Source organism: Thermobia domestica, chromosome 13, assembly GCF_964235325.1.
Source record: "Thermobia domestica chromosome 13, izTheDome1.hap1.1, whole genome shotgun sequence".
NCBI lineage: Eukaryota > Metazoa > Arthropoda > Insecta > Zygentoma > Lepismatidae > Thermobia > Thermobia domestica.
This window is the reverse complement of record NC_137466.1, coordinates 80736335-80760563: the sequence shown is the minus strand read 5'-3', so window position 1 is coordinate 80760563 and position 24229 is coordinate 80736335. Positions and strand designations below refer to the sequence as shown.

Here is a 24229-nt window from a genome sequence, read left to right as displayed (position 1 = left end):
CACCGTGAAGCTAGCCCATCCCACCCAACGCAGGGCCCCCAAACTAGTGCCAAATAATAGTGCTAAAAATGTGCTCCCAGAAAAGCATCGAAAAAAAAATTTGCTCAATTATTTACAGCAAAAACAGAGTTTGCCAAGTTGGGGGCCACCGTGAAGCTAGCCCATCCCACCCAACGCAGGGCCCCCAAACTAGTGCCAAATAATAGTGCTAAAAATGTGCTCCCAGAAAAGCATCGAAAAAAAAATTTGCTCAATTATTTACAGCAAAAACAGGGTTGCCAGGTTGGGGGCCACCGTGAAGCTAGCCCCGCCCACCCAACGGAGGGACCCCAAACTAGTGCCAAATAAAAGTGCTAAAAATGTGCTCCCAGAAAAGCATCAATACAAAAAATGTTCTCAATTATTTGCCAAAACAGGGTTGCCAAGTTGGGGGCCACCGTGAAGCTAGCCCATCCAACCCAACGGAGGGCCCCCAAACTAGTGCCAAATAATAGTGCTAAAAATGTGCTCCCAGAAAAGCATCGAAACAAAAAATGTGCTCAATTATTTACCGCCAAAACAGGGTTGCCAAGTTGGGGGCCACCGTGAAGCTAGCCCCGCCCACCCAACGGAGGGACCCCAAACTAGTTCCAAATAAAAGTGCTAAAAAATGTGCTTCCAGAAAAGCCTGAAAACAAAAAATGTGCTCAGTTATTTACCGTACAAAAAGGGTCGTCAAATTGTGGGTCAGTGTGTAATAGCCTCACCTACCTAACTTAGAGGTAAAATACTAATATTTAAATGTAATGCTTGATTTGAGCTAATATACGTATATATCTCAGAGGCCATTTTATACTAGAACACTGCGCAAATGATGATATTTGAGGAAGTGAAGATGAGGCGGCAATACCCTTGTGAACCTGCCCCCCCCCCACCTCTCGGTACAAACGATTTCCGCATATCAATAAAAAGTACTTCGTTTGTACCGGTTTGTACCGCAAATATTTTTGTTTGTACTGTACTGCAGTATGAGAAATTAAGAAAACAAAGTGGGGGGGCCAAGTTCACGCAGCCCCCCCACATTGTCCTAGGATCGATTTAATTGGCTCATTTGAAAGATTTTCGTTTGTACCGGATTGTACCGTAGTTTGTTTCGTTTGTACCGTTCTGGATTATGAAAAATTAACGAAACAAAATGGGGGCCCAGATCAAACAGGCCCCCAAATCACGACCTAATACATCGGGTACACATGATTTTTGTATGTCATATGAAAGTACTTTGTTAGTACCGGATTGTACCACAATGAGTTTTAGTTTAACCATAACAGATTATGAAAAATTAAGAAAACAAAATTGGGGGGCTGTGTGAACCTGGCCCCCCCACCACGTCGTACAAACGATTTAGTTGGCTCATTTGAAAGATTTTCGTTTGTACCGGATTGTACCGTAGTCTGTTTCGTTTGTACCGTTCTGGATTATGAAAAATTAACGAAACAAAATGGAGGCCCAGATCAAACAGGCCCCCAAACCACGACTTAGTGGGTACACATGATTTTTGTATGTCATATGAAAGTACTTGGTTAGTAGCGGAATGTAAGACAATGATTTTTGTTTGATCTAGATTTAGGTTTGTGGGTTAAACTGGCCCGCACAACTTATGTTTCATTAAAATTCACATCCAAACGGTATCAAATATTTTTACCCGATATGTACAAATTTGTAACGCCAAAATTAAAGTTTGTACCCTCATCAATTTCGAAAAAGATTTGATTTTCTGATACCGGTAACGGGTGGAGCAAAGCCGCACAAGTCTTTTTCTTTCCAATTCGAATCAAAATGGCACCATAAATTGGTACCCATACTTACCAATTTGTACCACCAAATTAGAACTTATACTTCCACCAATTTCGAGAAATTTTAATTTTCATGGCGGGTCAAACTGGATTGCACCACTTACTTTCCTTTCAAATTCGAATCACAACGGTACCAGAAAATTGTACCCACTATGCGCCCACTTGTACCACGAAAATTAGAATTTGTACACACTACTTATTTCGACAAAATTGGGATGTAATGGAGGATCAATATGACGTCAACAGGTCTACACAACACATTTTATTTCAATTCGAATGAAAACGGTACTAAAACTTTGTAAACAATTTGTACCTCCAAAACTATGATTTGCACCTTCACCAATTTCGCAAGAATTGAATTTTTAATGGCGAGTCAAGTAAGCTTGCACACTTTTCCTTCCCAATTCAAATCAAAACGGTATCAGAACTCTGTACCCAATGTGTACCAATTTGTAACACCAAAATTAGAATTTGTACCCGATATGTACAACTTTTTCAACAAAAATTAGAATTTCTAGCCCCACCAATTTCGAGGAACTTGAATTTTTGATGGCGGTTCAAATTGACTCACAAACACTTTCTTTCCAATTTGAATCTAAAACCTTACAAAAATTTTTACCCATTATGTACCAATTTGAACTACCAAAATAAGAATTTGTACCTTCACCAATTTCGAGAAATTTGAATTTTAGTTAGGCAGTCAATCTGGCGAGCACAAAACTTTTTTCTTCCAAATTCGAATCAAAACTGTACCAAAAACTTGTAGCCAATATGTAACAACTTGTATCTCCAAAACTAGAATTTGTACAGCAACCAATTTCAAGAAATATGAATTTAATTGCAGGTCAAACTGGTCGGCCAACTTATTTTTGTTTCAAATTCGACTCAAAACCTCACCAAAAATTTGAACAAAACATGTACCAATTTGTACCGACGCAATTAGAATTTGTACCCCTACTAATTTCGAGAAATTATAATTTTTGGTGGCGGGTGAAACTGGCCCGCGTAACTTATTTTTCTTTGCAATTCGAATGAAAACGGTACCAATAATGTGTACTCGATATGTATCAATCTTTACCATTAAAATTAGAATTTGTACCCTTATCGATTTGGAGAAATTTGAATTTTCAGTGCTGGAGCCAACTTAACGTCGAAACTTGGCTCGCGCAACACATTTGGTTTACGAATTCGGATTAAAATGTTACCTAAAGTTTGTGCCAAGTAAGTACCAGTTTCTAGAAATTTAAATTTTCATTGCAGTCTTCCTGGGCATGGCAATCCCTTTTTTTTTTTTGTATTCAATCAAAATAGTATTCGATTCGAACGAGAACGTGCAACCAAATTTCCCCGCAATTCATAAAAGCAGAACGGAAAATTTGCTTATGATTTGCATGAGCAAAATCATGTATGAATAAAGAAATTGTTATTCAACGAACGGAAAATTTATCACCAAGTCAACTCTTTCATGCCAAAGGCTTATTCAGAATTCATATGAAAATTGTCCAAATTTTTTTAGACAATTTGTAACAAAAAAATATTACATTGTACCTGCACCAATTCAATAAATCTGAAATGCTTACTCAAATATGTTTATCTATTTGATCTCAAGGTAAACCAGAGAAACACATTTTTTTAAAATTCGACATCACTACTTCGCAAATTAATTTGTTACTATTTCCATTAAACATTTTAACTCTGGAGTGTATTATTAATGGTAACTGAATTTGTAAAAAGTTGTATAAGCAAAATTAGAACTTAGACTCTGTTTTCGAAACGGAGATATTAGTGAATAGAGATGACTTCACAGAACTGATCCTCTGAATGAGTTCTATAATAAAAATTAATATTGTCCATTTTCACAAATGGTTGGGGAAAAAATCACTCGCTCATAAATATTTTGGAGTCATCAACATATGTAGATGTTTGACTCTCTCTCCCCCAACCAAGTTGTACAAATGCCAATGCTATCCATTTAATCTGCCGCCTATCGAACAACTTGTTTTGTGATAATGCTTTCCTTTATTCTTTCTAACATTTGGTACACCGTAGAAAAATATTAAAATAATTTTGTCTTCGGTGTTTATAGATGGCGCAAACTAATATATCTATTTGGCACAAATTTTTGGTAACATTTTGATTGGAATTAATAAAAGAAATGTGTTGGGCGAGCCAGGTTTCGACGTCAAGTTGGATCGAGTATTGAGAATTCAAATTTCTCAAAATTGGTAGTTGCACAAATTCTAATTTTTGTGGTACAAATTGGTACATATGAGGTACATATTTTCGATACCATTTCGATCCGAATTGGAAAGAGAATAAGTTTTGGGGGCCAGCTTGACGTTGCCACCAAAAATTCAAATTTCTCGAAATAACTGGGGATACAAATTTAATTTTGGTGGTACAAATTGGTACATATTGAGTACAAAATTTTGATACTGTACTGATTCGAATTAGAAAGATAAACAAGTTGTGCAGGCCAGCTTGAACCGCCAACATAAATTCAAATTTCTTGATATTGGTGGAGGTACAAATTCTAATTTTGGTGGTACAAATTGGTACATATTGGGTACAAATATTTGGTACCGTTTTGATTCTAATTTTAATGAAAATGTGCTGTCCGGGCCACCTTGTCATCAACCTGGCCCGCCATCAAAAATTCTAATTTCTCGAAATTAGTGGGGGTAGAAATTCTAATTTTGTTGATACAAATTTCTACATATAGGGTACAACTTTTTGGTACCGTTTTGATTCGAACTAGAATGAAAAAAACAGTGGAGGAGAACTTTTACCACCACAAAAATTCAAATTTCTCGAAATTAGTTGGAGTATAACTCTAATTTTCGTCGCACAAATTGGTACATATTGGGTACCAACATTTGTTGCCATTTTGATTCGAATTGGAAGGGAAAAGAGTTCTTCGGCTCTGCTTCACCTGTTATATGTGAAAATTTCTTTTTTTTTTTCGAAATTAGTGAGGGTACAGATTTTAAGTTTGGCGGTACAAATCGGTACATATAGGGTACAGGTGTTTGGTACAGTTTTGATTCGAATTTTAAAATCAAATAAGTTGTGCGGATCAGTTAAACCCGCATAATTAAATTTGTATTTCTCGAAATTGGTGGAGATATATATTCTAATTTTGATACTGCAAATTCGTAAATATTGGCTACAATTTTTTTTGATACCGTGTTGATTCGAATTTGAAAGAAAAATAAGTTGCCCAAACCAGCATGACCCTCCATCAAAAATTAAAATTTCTAGATATTGATGCGGGTTCCAATTCTAATTTTAGCGATACGAATTGGTACAGATCTGCTACAAATTTTTGGCCCCGTTTTGATTCGAATTGTAAAGAAAAATAAGTCATGAGGGTAACTTCGATCCGCCATCAAAAATTCACAATTCTCAAAATTGGTGGGAGTACAAATCTAAATTTTGTGGTACAAATTGCGTACAAATTTTTGGTAACGCTTTGATTGGAATTGGAAAGAAAAACAAAGTTGTGCGGGCCAGCGTGACACATCAAAAATTTAAATTTGTAGAAATTGGTGGGAGTAAAAATTCTTACAAATTTTTGATATTGTTTTCATTCGAATTGAACAGAAAAATATGTTGTGTGGGCCTGTTTGACTCGCCATCAAAAATTAAAATGTCTCGAAATTCATGGGGGATCAAATTGTAATTTTCGTAATACAAATTAGTACATATTGGTTACAAATTTTTGGTGCCGTTCCGATTCAAATTCGAAGGAAAAAAAGTTCTGCGGGTCAGTTTAATCCGCCAATAAAATGTATGTTTGTCGAAATTGGTGGTAGTACAGATTCTAATTTTGGTGCTACAAATTGGTATATATTGGGTAGAAATTTTGGTACCGGTTTAGTTGGAATTGAGACGAAAAATGACTTGTGCTGTCCAGATTGACTACATTGACTTCCCAACAAAAGTTCATTTTTCTCAAAAAATATTCGGGGAACAATTTCTAATTTTTGTGGTACAGATTGGTGCATACAAGTTTTGGTAGTTTTTTTGCTTCGAATTGAAAAGGAAAATAAATTCTCCAGCCCAGCCTGACGCGCCATTAAAAATTCATAATTCTCGGAATTTGTGGGGGTAGAAATCTTAATTTTGGTGGTAAAAATTGGTATATATTGGGTACAAATTTTTGGTTCGAATTAGAAAGAAAATAAAGTGCGTTCCAGCTTGACCCACCAACAAAAATTCAAACGTCTACAACCTGGTAAGAGCTCAAATTCTTATTTTGCTTGAACAAATTGGCATATATTGGGTACACATTTTTGGTACCGTTTTCATTCGAATTGAAAAATATATATGTTTTCTGGATCAGTTTGACCTGCCATCAAAAATTCAAATTTCTCGAAATTGATGGCGGTACAAATTCTAACTTTGATGCTATAAATTTATACATACTGGTACAAATTTTTGGTGACGCTTTGATTCGAATTGAAAGAAAACAAACATGTGCGGGCCAGGTTGACCTGCCATGACAAATTCAAGTTTCTCGAAAGTCATATTTAACATAAGAAATTTAACATAATCTACGGCGGTAAAAACGAAATAAACTACGGTACAATCCGGTACAAACGAAAATCTTTCAAATGAGCAAACTAAATCGTTTGTACGATATGGTGGGGGGGGGGCAGGTTCACACAGTCCCCCAATTTTGTTTTCTTAATTTTTCATAATCTATTATGGCTAAAATAAAACTCTTCATGGTACAATCCGGAACTAACCAAGTACTTTTATGTGATATACAAAAATCATGTGTACTCGGTGTATTAAGTCGTAATTTGGGGGCCTGTTTGATCTGGGCCCCCATTTTGTTTCGTTAATTTTTCATAATCGGGAACGGTACAAACGAAACAAACTACGGTACAATCCGGTACAAACGAAAATCTTTCAAATGAGCCAACTAAATCGTCTGTACGACGTGGTGGGGGGGCCAGGTTCACACAGCCCCCCAATTTTGTTTTCTTAATTTTTCATAATCTATTATGGCTAAAATAAAACTCTTTGTGGTACAATCCGGTACTAACGACTTACTTTCATATCGCATACAAAAATCATGTGTACCCAGTGTATAAAGTCGTGATTTGGGGGCCTGTTTGATCTGGGCCCCCATTTTGTTTCGTTAATTTTTCATAATCGGGAACGGTACAAACGAAACAAACTACGGTACAATCCGGTACAAACGAAAATCTTTCAAATGAGCCAACTAAATCGTTTGCACGACGTGGTGGGGGGGCCAGGTTCACACAGCCCCCCCAATTTTGTTTTCTTAATTTTTCATAATCTATTATGGCTAAAGTAAAACTCTTTGTGGTACAATCCGGTACTAACGACGTACTTTCATATAGCATACAAAACTCATGTGTACCCAGTGTATAAAGTCGTGATTTGGGGGCCTGTTTGATCTGGGCCCCCATTTTGTTTCGTTAATTTTTCATAATCCAGAACGGTACAAACGAAACAAACTACGGTACAATCCGGTACAAACGAAAATCTTTCAAATGAGCCAATTAAATCGATCCTAGGACAATGTGGGGGGGCTGCGTGAACTTGGCCCCCCACTTTGTTTTCTTAATTTCTCATACTGCAGTATAGTACAAACAAAAATATTTGCGGTACAAACCGGTACAAACGAAGTACTTTTTATTGATATGCTGAAATCGTTTGTACCGAGAGGTGGGGGGGGCAGGTTCACAAGGGAAGGCGGCAATGTTCTTTAGTTCTAGTACCGCTAAAGATTTCGCCTATTGTAACGGAGAAGTCCGGGAGAAACAGGTCAGTATCGCCGACCTCGGGACCATGGACCCCCGATTGCTAACGAAGAACGCTAACCACTTGACTATTCTGTTTGCGTTAGAAAGAACGCTAGCAACAATTTGTATCTAGAATGTATTCTTGTACAGGATGGGCCAAAATTCTTAAGTCAGTGGAGTAAATTTTTAAATTTTAACATAGTGGGGTGAAACAGATACGCATTTTATATACAAAGGATATTGTCGTAGACCTTACCGTGTTTCTGGTGGCCATCTTGATATCCGCCATCTTGGATTCAACTTCAAAATTTCAAATGGGAAGGGGTATGTGAGACACATTATGTAGCTCTAGTATTTTCTCAGAAATTCAGATATTGTTTTTAGTATCTCCAGTGGCGTATTTACGATTTTGTTTCGAGGGGGCTCTGCTAACTTTGTTTCTGGAAATGTGAAAATTCTGCAATATATTTAATTTACTTTGATATAGTAAATACAATTTCTGGGGAGGATTAAGCCCGGAAGCCCCTCTGAATACGCCACTGTCTATTTCTAATTGTTTTTGAGACATTTATGAGAAACACGTATCACTTGTCGTTACAATATGTGTTTCACATGCTGCCCATTCTGTTCAATCGTCAATATTAATCAGTGCTCCCTCTCTGTATGAACTCTGAATAGCACTTCAATCTGGAAAGAGTATATGGTTTTATGGATTCGGCTCTTCAGGTATCAACATCCCATATCTTCACTACGTAAACCGTCGAATTTACGTGGCCTCAGAGATTAAAATTTAAAGGCGTCAAGATCAGGTGATCGTGGGGACCACTCAACAAGTCCCTTCCGTCCAATCCATTTCCACGGAAATTGTTCATCCAGATAAATTCTAACGAGGCGGAGCCCCATTTTGTTGGAAGAATGTGGGAAAATTACCATCTTCGGATAACTGTGATGGAAGCAATCCTCTTGCAGTAATAGCAGATAGCCATCTGCATTAGTCCTATCAATGAAAAAGGGCCCTTCGTTTTCCCCAAATTCCACACCATACCATTGCCTTCGGTGTTACTACCATTTTGCTGGAATAAATCCAATGCGTATTGACATAGGACGAATATTCATGGTTTTCCTTATTAACTTTCTCATTGACGTACAAAACAGGTTTTTAAGACAAAATTATCTGATGTGCGAAACCAGGTGTTTCTTGAATTTGTTGCGTGGCTCACTCTGCAAATTGTACTTGACGATCAGTGTCATCTTCAGTAAGATGCTGAAATAATTGCAGTTTGTGCGGGTGCAACTTTACAATCTCTATGCATTCTGACTTGGTGAGGACAATCTTCAATTAGTGAACCTGAAACGAGAGAAAACGAAACAAACATTAAATATCGTAAAAACCGTTAGAGTTAGTCAAAAAACAATTACAGATCTAAATTTCTGAGAAAATTCTGGTACTAGATGAAGGAAGGTGAAGGAAGATGAAAATTCAGTGCTACACACATCCATTCCCATTTGAAATTTTGAAGTTAAATCCAAGATCGCGGATATAAGAATGGCCGCTGGAAACGCAATATGGTCTGTGACGTTTTCTCCTTTGAAGGTAACATGACTAGTGACATTTCATTCCTATCTGTTGCATATTTTGGAATTAATTCGACTACCCTAAGACTTTTGGCTCACCCTGTGCGATGTATACTTCTTTTTTTTATTTTTAAGAAGTGTTTATTATTGGTGAATTGATTTATATAAGTGGATATTATTCCACACCCTTGAACTTTGTAAGACATTGTGAAGTCCATTTAGTTGTACTGCGACATCTTCAAATTTGAATTTTAACTAGATCAGAATTTTGTACAGTCTTTGCTCATTTTTGTCCAACCAACGAAACAATTTTGTACTATTCAAATTAAGAAAGGAGGGAAGGAAATTTCAAAGTTTGGGCCACTTCTATCACCTGTTTTACGACATTTTCAAATTCGACTTTTGACTAGTTCAGAGTTCTGTTCAATTTTTCTACATTTTTGTACCATCATGAAATTAACCTACCGTTCAAATTATCAAAGGAGTACTATTTTAAAATTTGGGCCACTTCGACTACTAAATTCTGAACTAGTTAAAATTCAAATTTGAAGATGTCGCACTACAGGCGATCAAAGTGGCCAAATTTTGATATATCTCTCCTTTGTTAATTTGAATATACAAAATTTCTTCCGGGTGTACAAAAATGTACACAAAATTTTAAAATTGTCCTTCTTTGTTAATTTGAATGGTAGAAAGCATTTTCTTGATGGTTCAATAATGTACCAAAATCGGACAAAATTATGAGCTTGTTAAATTTTGAATTTGAAGATGTACTACAGATGATCGAAGTGGCCAGATTTTGAAATGGCTCTCCGTCGTTTATTTGAATGATACGAATTTTTTGGGGGGGTTGGACAAAAGTGAACAAAAACGGACAAAATTCTGAACTAGTTAAAATTCGAATTTGAATATGTCACACTACAGATGATGGAAGTGACCAAATTTTGAAATGGCCCATCTCTCATTTATTTGAATAGTTCAATTCTTTTCCTTGGTTGCAGAAAAGTGGACAGAAATTGGACACAAATCTGAGCTAGAAAAATTCGAATTTGAAGATGCCACACTACAGGTAATCGAAGAGACCAAATTTTGAAATGATCCTTCTCGGTTAATTTCAGTGGTATGATATTTTTTCTTGGTTGGACAAAACTAGACAAAATTGTGAGCTAGTTTAAATTCGAAATTGAAGATGCCGCGCTACAGCTGAACGAAGTGGCCAATTTATGAAATTGTCCTCCTTGGTTAATTTGAATGGTATTTTTTTTCTTGCTTACACAAAACTGGACAAAAATTGGACTAAATTCTGAACTAGTTAACCTCTTCGTTCCCCACGTCTCCTGTAGGAGACATAACCATAGTAGGAGATAATTTTGAGTCACTGAGTCCCAATTTCGCCTACAGGGGACATAGAACCCCGACACTCACAACACCGCCACCCGTTTCTTGCCATCACATGTATGCGAGCCAAAGCTATAGATGGGAGCAAATACAGTAATACATGCAATTATCATCAAAAATATGCTCAGGACCAAAGAGGTTAAGATTGGAATTTGAAGATGTCCTACAACAGGTATCGAAAAGGCCAAATTTTGAAATGGTCCTCCCTCGTTTATTTGAATGGTTCAAAATGTTAGTTGGTTTGGATAAAAATGGACAAAAATTTTACCAAATTCTAAGCTAGTTAAAATTCAGATTTGAAGATGTCGCACTACAACCAAATGGTCCCGACATTGGTTCCTGGAATCGTAAACCACAGTGCACTTTTCTAATATGAACCTGTTTCAAAGAGGTAACCGAAAACCGGAAAAAAAGGGTTTTATTTCTTGATATATGTTATAGCAAAAATACTCTTTAAAAAAACTGAGAAATCGTAATTTCGTTTCCAAAATGAAACAAAAGATTCAAAGTTACTTAACCTGAACGAAATCATTACATTTTTCAGTTCTTTTTTTTTTCTAAAGATCTAAGAATATCCAGGAAAAGTTTCAATCGTATGTCCGTTTTCTAGTCGAATCGAAATATGGTTTGGTTTCTGAAATAAACCGACAGATTTGTTTAAACCTTAAACCGAACCTAAACCGGTTAACCTGTAGTATCGGTATTGTTTATCATAATGAAAAATTTCTCAGGGTATATAAGATTATATTTTATTAAATTGTTAAGCTCTCCAGGAAAGAATATAAATTTCATTACTGCCAGTGCCAATTTACGATAAATTATTACAGAGCAACCAATGAAAACCGTCTAGAACACTTGCAAGTCACTCACGAAGTACCTTTGAGGTTCAAGTTTCTTCTTCCAATAAACTGAATTATTGTAAGTGGGCCTACAGTAGAAAAAATAACTCAGAGGCGAGTGAAACACTAAGATAAGTGGAGGGTGAGACGCTGTGAAGGGATTATTGAACGAGAAAGCGTTTTTTTTTTTTTTTTTTTCAACAAGGAAGCTGAGAATTACAACAAGTAAATGTTCAACCTTTTCAGGAATATTCATTTAAAGAATTTCTTAATACACGATGTACTACATGCAGTAGCAAAGATGACTAACTTAACGTCTTACAGATATGACCATTAACTAGTTATTATAAACAAATTATCACTGTAGCATGTATGCATTATGTTAAACGTGGTAAGCATGAAATGACGTGGTAAAAGAAAAAAAAACTTCAAAAATAATTATTATGCACTGCCAATATATCCCTCCAAACTAATTTCAGAGAAAAATTTTTTTTTTTTTTGCATCAAGATTTCCCAACAACCAATGAAAAACCATTCGGGTTCAAAACGTACATACCAATATACACTCTCAATATTTTTAGTAGAAAAATTGATATCTAATTTGAGAGTCAATTTAGCATTACTATTTGGTATTAGATGGATCGGCTAGAACTTGGTAACACTATTCCTGCGGTAAATAATTGAGCACATTTTTTATTTTGATGCTTTTCTGGGAGCACTATTATTTGCCACTAGTTTGGGGTCCCTCCGTTGGGTGGGTGGGGCTAATTCACGCTGGCCCCCAAATTGACAACCCCGTTTTGACGGTAAATAATTGAGCACATTTTTTGTTTCGATGCTTTTCTGGGAGCACATTTTTAGCACTATTATTTGGCGCTAGTCTGGGGGCCCTGCGTTGGGTGGGATGGGCTAGCTTCACGCTGGCCCCCAACTTGGCAACCCTGTTTTTGCTGTAAATAATTAAGCACATTTTTTGTTTCGATGCTTTTTTGGGAGCACATTTTTAGCACTATTATTTGGCACTAGTTTGGGGTCCCTCCGTTGGGTGGGCGGGGCTAGCTTCACGGTGGCCCCCAACTTGGCAACCCTGTTTTGGCGGTAAATAATTGAGCACATTTTTTGTTTCGATGCTTTTCTGGGAGCACATTTTTAGCACTTTTATTTGGCACTAGTTTGGGGTCCCTCCGTTGGGTGGGCGGGGCTAGCTTCACGCTGGCCCCCAACTTGGCAACCCTGTTTTGGCGGTGAATAATTGAGCACATTTTTTGTTTCCATGCTTTTTTGGGAGCACATTTTTAGCACTATTATTTGGCGCTAGTTTGGGGGCCCTGCGTTGGGTGGGATGGGCTAGCTTCACGCTGGCCCCCAACTTGGCAACTCTGTTTTTGCTGTAAATAATTAAGCACATTTTTTCTTTCGATGCTTTACTGGGAGCACATTTTTAGCACTATTATTTGGCACTAGTTTGGGGTCCCTCCGTTGGGTGGGCGGGGCTAGCTTCACGGTGGCCCCCAAATTGGGAACCCTGTTTTGGCGGTAAATAATTGAACACATTTTTTGTTTTGATGCTTTTCTGGGAGCACATTTTTAGCACTTTTATTTGGCACTTGTTTGGGGTCCCTCCGTTGGGTGGGCGGGGCTAGCTTCACGCTGGCCCCCAACTTGGCAACCCTGTTTTTGCTGTAAATAGTTAAGCACATTTTTTGTTTCGATGCTTTTCTGGGGGCACATTTTTAGCACTATTATTTGGCACTAGTTTGGGGGCCCTGCGTTGGGTGGGATGGGCTAGCTTCACGCTGGCCCCCAACTTGGCAACCCTGTTTTTGCTGTAAATAGTTGAGCACATTTTTTGTTTCGATGCTTTTCTGGGAGCACATTTTTAGCACTATTATTTGGCACTAGTTTGGGGGCCCTGCGTTGGGTGGGATGGGCTAGCTTCACGCTGGCCCCCAACTTGGCAACCCTGTTTTTGCTGTAAATAATTGAGCACATTTTTTGTTTCGATGCTTTTCTGGGAGCACATTTTAGCACTATTATTTGGCACTAGTTTGGGGGCCCTGCGTTGGGTGGGACGGGCTAGCTTCACGGTGGCTCCCAACTTGGCAACCCTGTTTTTGCTGTAAATAATTAAGCACATTTTTTGTTTCGGTGCTTTTCTGGGAGCACATTTTTAGCACTATTATTTGGCACTAGTTTGGGGGCCCTGCATTGGGTGGGATGGGCTAGCTTCACGGTGGCTCCCAACTTGGCAACCCTGTTTTTGCTGTAAATAGTTGAGCACATTTTTTGTTTCGATGCTTTTCTGGGAGCACATTTCTAGCACTATTATTTGGCACTAGTTTGGGGGCCCTGCGTTGGGTGGGATGGGCTAGCTTCACGCTGGCCCCCAACTTGGCAACCCTGTTTTTGCTGTAAATAATTAAGCACATTCTTTGTTTCGATGCTTTTCTGGGAGCACATTTTTAGCACTATTATTTGGCACTAGTTTGGGAGCCCTGCGTTGGGTAGGCGGGGCTAGCGTGAAGCTAGCCCCGCCCAAATTAATCTTCTGATTTCTTGGTAATTTGAAGAGCAGATTTTTTAAAATTTTGCATTTTGTAAAGCACATTTTTAGCACATTTTTTTGTACTATTTTTAAAAAATGTGCTCAATTGGGATGGACCAGCTTCACGCACGTGATGTTGTAGTGCAAATTTAATAGGTGTTAGCAACAACCGTTGTGCAAATGTAGTAGTTAAGACTTAGTGAAACAAAATTATGATTTAGAAATATGCATAAAGTAAAACATCAGTTAAAACAGCTTTTTCTTAGAATTAAACACTTTTTGTAGGAGTTTACGCGAAATAGGTGTATCTATCTATATTTATAGGGTGTTTCAAAACAACACCGACAACGTTTGCGAGGTGATTCCTGACACCAAGATAAAACAAAAAATATAGACCCTTCTTGGTGCACAAATGCTTCTTTTCGGAGTTACAGGCTGCCAAAAACATGTAAAAATGAACTTTAATGGTCCATAGTTTCGAAAGTATGGGACCTACCGTAGTCGAGTCAAAACTTCAGTTAGGAACAAGTATGTGCCCTATCCAAATATCCAAGTTTCAGAATCCTAAGGTACTCATGAAGCAATTTTTATAGAGGGAGTTCGGTTGCGGGCACTTAATTTGAAGAACTCTCCAACTACCTCTATAAAAATCGTTGCGGAAGTATCGCAGGATTCTGAAACTTGGATATTTGGATAGGACATATCATTGTTCCTAAGTGAAGTCTTGACCCGACTACAGTAGGTCCCGTAGTTTTGAAACTATGGACCTTTAAAGGTCATTTTTTTTCAGCCTATAACTCCGAAAGGAAGCATCTGAGCACCCAGGAGAGTCTATATTTTTCGTCTTAACATGGTGTCAGGAATCACCTCTCAAACGTTGTCGGTGTTGTTTTGAAACACTCTGTATAAAACGCTTAAAATTCGAGCAGGAGAAAATTAAAAACGTGATACTTAACGTCCCTATTTCAAACAAATTAACATTGTGTAAAGAAAGAAAAATAAATTCTGAAAATATTGAGCCTTTACTTCCGTAAAACTAATATCATATTCAAAATGGCCGTTTTCGGCTTTAATTTTGTAAACTGAGCTTCCATTAGATTGTAATAGAATATCTAAAGTTCACAAAGTGTTCCTCAAACATAGAATGAGATGAAAACGAAATCCTTTATGAAAACAAAATGAGTTTGTATCTGTGCTTGGTTTATAGTATTTTATCGTGTCTGCCAGTTTGAATTTTCGCAGCCTTTACAAAATGCGCATATCAAGATGTATAACTTTCAGAAACTTGTTATGGTGGCTAGGCAACCAAAACGACATTTTGAATATGATGGTTGCATAACTTATATTTACTGGCTACCAATTAAATGCCAGTTCGGAAACCAGTAAAGATAGCCAATGGACTGAGCATAGAACTCATAAATAATGAATGTTATAAAGACACTTTCTAAGTTGTAGAATCCTTTACAGGCAAATAAAGATGATTTGAATAATAAAATCATAAGAAGTCAAAAAAGAGAACATTTCCGTTTTCCGTACTCTTAATTTCCGTAATCTGGATTTCTAAAAAGAATCTCTAATTAAAATACATATCTTTATGTTTAGTGTAAAAAGTTCTAATTCATTCTCAATGCTGGAAAAAGATCTTAAAAATTAAAGCAACTTTAAAGTAAAATTGATTCTCTTCTTTTCATTCTGCATTTTGTAAAGAACGTGATATGTAGGATTGAACTTACAATCTACTCTAAATATAAAAGTCTTAACATCTACTGTATGAACACAATTAGGCGAAAAGTTTCCTGTGATACATGTTGTCCAGAGGTTGATTACCATTAGAATTCATTAAGTAGAAAAAAATGGTGTCGAGAATTTTGCGCCCAGGAAAATTTCGCCCTACCCTAAAAAGAGGGAAAAATGCGCCCCACGAGATGAAAGAACCTGTTCGAGCTCACGCAATACCCGGAGGGGCGGACATTACAGAGTAAAGAATCCTCCCCCCACAGCCGTGCCACCTGTGATTTATTTTCATTGGCTGATTGTGATAGCTTGGGATTATATAAGAGGAGAATAAACCTCAATTATAAGCCCAGTAACACAACGGATTAATGCAACGGTGTGTTTGAAGTGAATAACTCCAGCAAGTAAACACATTGTATATAGGTCGATTTTCTTGATAATATTACTGACATAATTTTACATTTACTTTTCTATATTTTGTATCCTAAAAAGCCAAACAACTCTCAAGGATTGTGGACAGATACCTGGGATTTGCCAAACAGCCTTGTGTAGATTAAATTACACTCATATGGTTAGTTTAGTTAATTATATTGATATACGTATAATAATTTATATCAGTGGCATATTTAAGGGGGGACTTCCGGGCTTAAGCCCCCCGATATGTTATTTACTATTTAAAGTGAATGAAATATCTTGCAGAATTTTCACATTTCCAGGACTAAAGTTAGCAAAGCCTCCCCGAAACAAAATCGTAAATACGCCAATGATTGGATTTTTCGTTATGGTAGAATTTTTCTCGGTTTGGAAGGTGGGAAGAGAAAAACGGTATATGTACAACTAGACACAGAGTTGAAGAAAAAAACTGCACAGATATAAAACAAGTTCGCACAAAGATATTGTTCAATGTCTGAAAAGTCTATACTACATCCAAAAAATTGGAGTGAAAACGAGGAAGCAATATAAACACACAGTAACAAGGATGAAAAGGGAAATAATTGAATAAAGAATAACAAACGATAATAAAGGACAGAGTTTCCCACATAATTTTATCAAGGCATAATAATAATAATAATAATAATAATAATAATAATAATAATAATAATAATAATAATAATAAAGAAATGACAAGGGAAAGAGTTTCCTGCTTGAGCTTGTAAACACCCTAGAAAAAGGAACAACAGGTTTGGTTCACTTTTTTGATTGACCCAAGTCGTGTGTGAGGGAAAGCTACTTTACACGATATAAAACGAATTGTAGGGCGAAAACATCCCGATCCAAATATATAGCGGGCGTATTTTTCTCGCTTTTTCGGATAGGGCGCAAATTTCCCGGGCGCAACGTTCCCGCAACCGAAAAAAGATGAAATATTTTGTTCTTTGAAAACTGTAGTTTAATTGTAGGAGTACTTTTTATTAGAAATTGGCAAAAGTAGACAACTACAAGTGAACTCGTACTCTTTTATATAGAACTCAGAACACAACACAGTAGTTGAATAGATGTATTATTATTATTATTATTATTATTATTATTATTATTATTATTATTATTATTATTATTATTATTATTATTATTATTAATATAATGCCTAAGTTAGTGATAAAGTTACTCAACTGTAGTGCTTCGTTTAGAGTTAGTACCTGTGTGTTGTCTTAGCCTAAATAAAATAGGCATTTTTTAGAGAATGTTTTCTTTATATGGACGTGCTACAATCACACTAGAGGTTCTACAAAGAATAGATCACTTCAGGCTCGGAATGATTTTTTAAAAAATATACAACCATATTTCTCGGGCCTTTTCGGGTCAACTTTGTAAATATACCGTACAACGATATTTAACCGGATCGTTCTTTCCGAAGAACCTTTAAAACACGTCTAAATTTGTAACTTGAAACGCCCACACTAAAACTCTGATTATAATTGTGCAATTGAGAGTAAAGCTAACTATGTAGTGCAGAGAAAAATTAAAAGTAACAGAAATAAACAAGAAGCTTATCTGTGAGTGAAAGTTTGAGCCAGTGTGTGGGTGGATTCCATTCTTTTTCTTCCCAGCAATTGACAATGACTGCTTTGAGGACTATCTGAGTGAGTTCAATACACATCCGTTTGCAAGAATTTGTATCTATCCAAGAATTTGCCATATTGTTTGCCATATTGAGATTTTGTTTTAAATATTTGGAGTATTCATGTTTCCATTTCTTAAGAATTTACATAAAGAAAATTAAATGAAATATTTAGTTTAACATCCCACGATTATGCATCGAGGTTAAGGGAGACGGAATTTCTGTAAATGACCATTTTCTTTAGAGAATTCATATAGTTATAAGAGTAAACGATAATCTTTATTTCGTTATTCTCTCTGCATCATGTAAGCTTTTTAAACGGATAAATTAAACCTCTAATTGTTGTAAATAAAAATATGATTTTGCGTTAATTATTAAATTTCTGTAATTCGAGCTTATTTCGGGCTCATTTTATTATCACACGAGCTCAGGCCTAAAGCTAAAACATATTTCGGAATCGGATCGGGTATCACGTTATAAATTCACGGAAAGGGTTAAAAATTCTGGCCCCTGTCCTTACAGCACAAAATGTGCTAGGTATGTGCCATTTAGGTGTCCTAGCTACTTTTTAGGTGCCCGACACTTGGCACATATGATATTCATGAGCTAAGTATGTACTTCAGCTACCTACAGTTTTAGGCACTTGTTACATCTAATTGATATTTGCCACTATGTACCACAAATATAGCATTTATATACCTGTATCAGTTTCGCAAACATTTGTTCGCAACAACAGTAATTTATTTTTATGTCGTCACTTGGGACATATATCTGTCATGTTCTAGGTACGTCCTTTAGGTACATACTGTTTCAGATTCCCTAACAGGATGTGCTAGGCATGCGCCATTTAGGTGTTCTAAATTCATCTCCCACATTTGATGAATTTGTTGCTTCTTTTTCTAAGCGATTGTATACTAGAACCAACAAACACATCAACTTTATTAGATGGCAACTGTCGCCGATCATTTGAAAGTGAATATAGAAGAAAGTAAATAAACACTCGTCATTTTGTTATACAATTACATGGCGAGCAGATCTTATCTGATCCCAAACGGTTATCGTTGAATATACGCAGTTAAAGGAGCACTCTGATTAGCCAAATTCAAAAGACCTCTACAAGCGACATTCTCTTCATCGCCTCCGTGGCCAAGTCAGAAGAGCACGTGGCTAGTAATCCAAAGATTGGTGTTTCGTGCCCCCATATGGTACATTTTTTTACTTGTTTAAAGTGTTTTTAGACTCACCTTAATATGAATACATTACGCATATAGGTGATTTAACGTATTTTGGGATAGTAATTTTGTGGTTCATTGACGCTTACGGCATGGGGAACATACCTAGAACATATTAGACACGTCCGGCATGCGCCTAGGGGCGGACATAGACTGTGACTATCATTGCCATCCACGTGATTTCTCTCTCAGAGGTACATAAGGCACATACTGGACACATTCCCATGTACCTGAGGGAACATGATGGGCATATGCCTGCTATGTAATTGTGCTGTTAGGGTGCAGCCCTCTAAATCACATGACTTGAACGTTCTGATGCAAACAGTAGATGACTCAAAATTTTGATGATGTAGGATTGTTTCGAGTTTGACATCCTTTTGGTACGGAACTGTTTTGAGCGTGGCCTTTCTGACTCAAGCTTTTGTCTTTGTGTGAGCTTCTCTGACATGTCATCGTATTTCGGCAACGAATGTAAGATGCATACATATATTAGTCGAATGCGTTTATCCTGTGGGCTACTGTGCATTCGATTGAAGTTGGTCATTCCTTGAACGTGCTCTAATACATGATCACGATTGAAGTTTGTTCAGCGTAGTAGCTCAGTGTCAAAATTTCAAAGCTTGTTGGCCAGGATTTCAGGAAGCAAGAGATAGTTCAGCTTTGAAACGGATCGACGTAACTATGATACTTTACTAGGGGAATTATAGCTTCTTACTTCTAAAAACTAGAAAAATTTTACCTACGGTTGAACGGTATTCTAGGGAGCTAAGAGTGTTCTATAGGCTACAACTAAGTATAACCATGGTAACCAAACTTTTACCTAGAGACACTAGAAATTTCCTCGATCCAAACCAAACTCTCAAAATTTAAAAGTTGTTCTAACGAAACATGTTTTCCACTTTCAGTACAATTCTGGTTAACACCATTAAAGGGAAACTGAATTTCGGTAAACTAATAAATATTCCACCATCATAAGGAGTTCACACAAGTTTATTTGTTTGAGGAATTAAAGTAACTTCTTTCTTTTGACGTTTATTTTCCTGTCTTTTGTAGAGATTGCAATTTTCGAGTTTATGTATCTTATTCTTTCCGGAAGAGATAACACTTTTGTTTTTCTCTTAATTGTTCACGTAACCAGAAAGGACCCAAGAAGTATCGTTGTATAGGCTATTTTTAGATTTAATATCAGGGCCCACTTTTAAAACCTTGATACTTTTCTAGGTCTAGAGACACTACCCGTTCCCGTGCAGCTTTGTAGCTCACATATCAAAGTTATTGGAAGTTCTAAAGATTATATATGTGATAATGGAATGATACCATTTGTCGTACTATGTTTACAGGTTCTTGTTTATGTTTAAATGGAGGCGTATGTCACCAGAAGAGGAGATCTTGTCATTGTCCTCCGGGATACTTTGGTCGTAGATGCGAAAGAATATCCTGTCGTCCAGGATGTCTGCACGGAGGGCACTGCCAGCTGCCAGATCAATGTAGCTGTCCACCGGAATTCACAGGAGCCCATTGTCAAACGCGTAAGTTTTTACAATAACTGCTAAAGTAAATGTTGGTCCAAATGAAAGACTTTGTGTATTAGCTTCATTGATTCAATTGAACAGAGCTTTGTGTTCGTGCCGTTAGATGGTATTGTACGTCAGGAAGGAAATCGTAATTGAAGACGGTATTAGTGTGGTATTAATAATGTAGTGAAGCAGGTCGACTAACCAAGTAAGGTTGAGCAATGGATTCTTCCGAACATCTCCAAGGAGCATTTATTCCAACTTTTGATTAAGAGAATGTATTTGTAGATCCGAATTTTGTTACTGTACGAAAAATGCGAATGGGAATGAGTGTCTATCGTACATACAGTAGTGTTCAAATGGTGTAGTGACTTCGATGAGGAATGTGCGAATATATACTTTAGTGCTTTCATTAATTGATCCTCTACTTTATCAGTATAGCTCACCAGTGGTTATTCTGCAATAATCTTCACATCATTGTAAAAGGAATACTAAAGGGACACTGGATCACCAAGTTAGGACTCTTCCTTCAACTTGTAGCCAATTAGGTTAGCTGATAGGTAACCCCTTTCTCTCTCCAAACGTTCTCATATTTCACATAATAAACTATTATAGGTGAAACCAGAAATCTCACTTTATTTCGGCAGCCCTTATACAATCTTTCTGTAAAACTACTAGTAAATACCGTATATTATTATTCTACAAGACGAAAGTTACTAATGCATTATTAACTGTAAATAACTACAGACTTGTCGATTGTTAAGTGGTATACCACTATTGTTATAGAGTAAATACTGAACCATTAGCGGTAACCATAAAACTTCATAAAAGAAAGTCAACACACATTAACTCATTTATACAGTGTATTAAGAATTTATAGTTTGTTATACCTTCTGTTAATGGTACAAGATTACCGGTATCTAAATTCTTCGCAAATGTGAATGAAGGCTAAGATACATGCCGTTATGCAGTCCATCTCACTTTGTAACAAACTCGCGACGTGACAACGCTGTAGAAATCACTAAATGAGACTGGCAGCCAAGGGCGCCGATTTCTCTGTAAATTTGGGGGGGGGGGGGAATTCAGATGCAGAAGGTATATATATATGAAGATTTTAAGACAAATTGCAGATAAATTATGCCAAATATTGTATATTCAGAAATACAATAGGGGCCCACATGAGCTTTGGGCGGGGGGGGGGGGCTCAAGATTGGTGCCCTTGCTGGCAGCAAGAATAGTCTAATTTCTACGAATTCACGTTTACCCGTAATAGCATTGTACTAATGGTTCGGAAGGCAAGTCGAGTTGCCGCTAAACTTATCGGTCTCCGTAGGTGTGATAAAAGTTACTGAAGTAGCATCTAGCTTGAAAATGAAATAACACGAAGAAAAGTATATCTTTTTATTTTCGCACTTTTGCTACAGATCAGAGTTATTATATAAAGGTAACCAAGAAAGTTCGGTCGTTTTTTGTAAAGGTCTGAGTTCAGTTGACCCTCACATCGTGAATTGAATACGAATGGAGATGAGGCGGTCAGTTGTTGGTGTGGGTATATATAACGTACTATCTGGTTGTGGCAGTTCAGTTACACCGTGAACTTGCGTAAGGATAGAGTGAACATGGGACCTCCACACAGTGTCATAAGGACGCGTATGCTGTACGAGTTCAAACTGGGGTCAAACGCCGCTGCAGCGGGAGAGAAGATATGCCAGGCCTTTGCTGAGGGTGTCGCGACTACGCGAACAGTGCACCGGTGGTTTAACAAGTTTAAGGACGATGATGAAACACTCGAAGACGCACCACGTGCTGGAAAACCAACACATGTACAAAATGATCTTCAGGCAGCAATTAAGGTGAACAGTGACCAGACATGTGAGGAACTGGGACTACAATTCATTGTGAGTGGAGAAATCATTTGACAGCACCTCCATCAACTTGGGAAGCACTACAAGTTGGATCGATAAGTCCCACATGATTTGATTCCGGGCCAGAAGGCAAGCGAGCAGACACATATGTTTCTTTGTTGTCTCGTCTGAAGAAGGAGCTATTTCTGGACAGAGCGTTGACATGTAATGAGAAGTGGGTCCTGTATGAAGCTACACGCCGCCGTCATCATTGGTCAGCATCTCATGAAAAGGTTCCAAAACAGCCGAAACCAGTATAGCATCAGAAGAAGGTCCTCATATGTGTTTGGTGGACTGCTCACGGCATCGTGCATCGGAAACTGCTACCAGCTGGTCCGAGCATCAGTGCAATCGTGTACTGTCAGCAGTTGAGCGGTGTTCCGGAAAACCCAACACTTCTGAATCGCAGGACAACGTGGGTAGGATGACCCGGGACACCATTTTACGCCTTGGATAGGATATACTATTGCATCCGCCATACTCCCCGGGCATTTTGCCTTCCTATTATCACCTGTTCCATTCCTTGGATAATCACCTTAGGGGACTCCAGTTTAAATCCCTAGTAAAGTTGCAAAACACACTTGATACATTCTTCGCTTCCCGATCCAGCAAGTTTAACTGGGATGAAATCCATGGTCTTCCAGAACGTTGGCAGAAGGTCGTCAATGCTGATGGAGACTATTTTTGATCTTTCAGGTACGTCTTAGGTGACATATCGATGTTCGAAGTTGGTGGATGAAAAAGCGACAGAACTTTTTTTTTTTTATTTCCAAATTATGAAGAACAAATTAAAGTTGGTTTATTTCAGTACTGGGAAACATGCTGCCTGCAGTGATTGTTTCAGAGAATGGATCGGCGGATATTCCCCCGTGCATATATCCAATCGTATTCAATGTGATTTACCAGTATTTTCGCGATACTGCTTAATACTTTCAGTGTATGGAAGGTCTCCCCAGGAAAAATCTTCTACAATAACTACTATTTGCATGATACATCAATAAGGGCTGCTCTTGAGAAAAATCACATAGGTAAAAATGAATTTTGTATAGTTACGAGCTACAAGTTAACTAAACACATGTGATGGTGCTTCAGTTGGGAACTACAGCGGGAAATAGTAATGGTCTGACAACCAAAGTCCAATAAAAATATCACAAGCACTATATGTTTATTGTTAAGTATACAGGGTGATTCACAATTATATCGCTATTTTCATTTCATGATTATTCTGTTATTAACAATGTTACATTTTTGCTGTCATTTCTATTATGTATTACAGTCCTTGACATTTCATTCAACGTAGTTACCAGCATTAGTAGCACATCGTTGCAGTCAGGTCCCAACGTTCCTCATAGACCGTTGCAACATGTTGTTTCGTACTCTCACACTTTCTTCCTTAATGACTGCTTCTAAAGTGTCCAAGTCACTCGATTTTCTGGCATACACTTTCTCTTTCAAATATCCCAGAGAGAGAGAAAAAAACAATGGGTCTAGTCTGTACTTCTCGGTGGCCACTCAACATTTCTGCGACGTCAAATAACACGGCCTGGAAAAGCATTGCCAAGTCATTCTCGCGAAATGAACACAAAATGGGGAGGTGCCTCCGTCATGCATAAAGTACAAATTCTCCTTCCATCATGCATAAAGTACAAATTCTCCTTCCATCATGCATAAAGTACAAATTCTTCCATCATGCATAAAGTACAAATTCTTCCATCATGCATAAAGTACAAATTCTCCTTCCATCATGCATAAAGTACAAATTGTTCACTCCGTCATAGGTTGAAACAATGGGATAAACAAACGTTTGTAGCATGTGC

The 24229-nt window shown here is 37.4% G+C and overlaps 1 protein-coding gene across 1 annotated transcript in view; it reads left to right on the top strand.

Moving 5' to 3' along the window:
• LOC145667652 (uncharacterized) overlaps positions 1–24229 on the top strand; it is a 388129-nt gene that overhangs the window by 231920 nt on the left and 131980 nt on the right. Inside the window, exon 7 of the mRNA XM_081735111.1 lies at positions 20335–20523. Within this exon, the coding sequence (XP_081591237.1) occupies positions 20335–20523 (189 nt within the window). The remainder of the gene's footprint in view (positions 1–20334; positions 20524–24229) is intronic.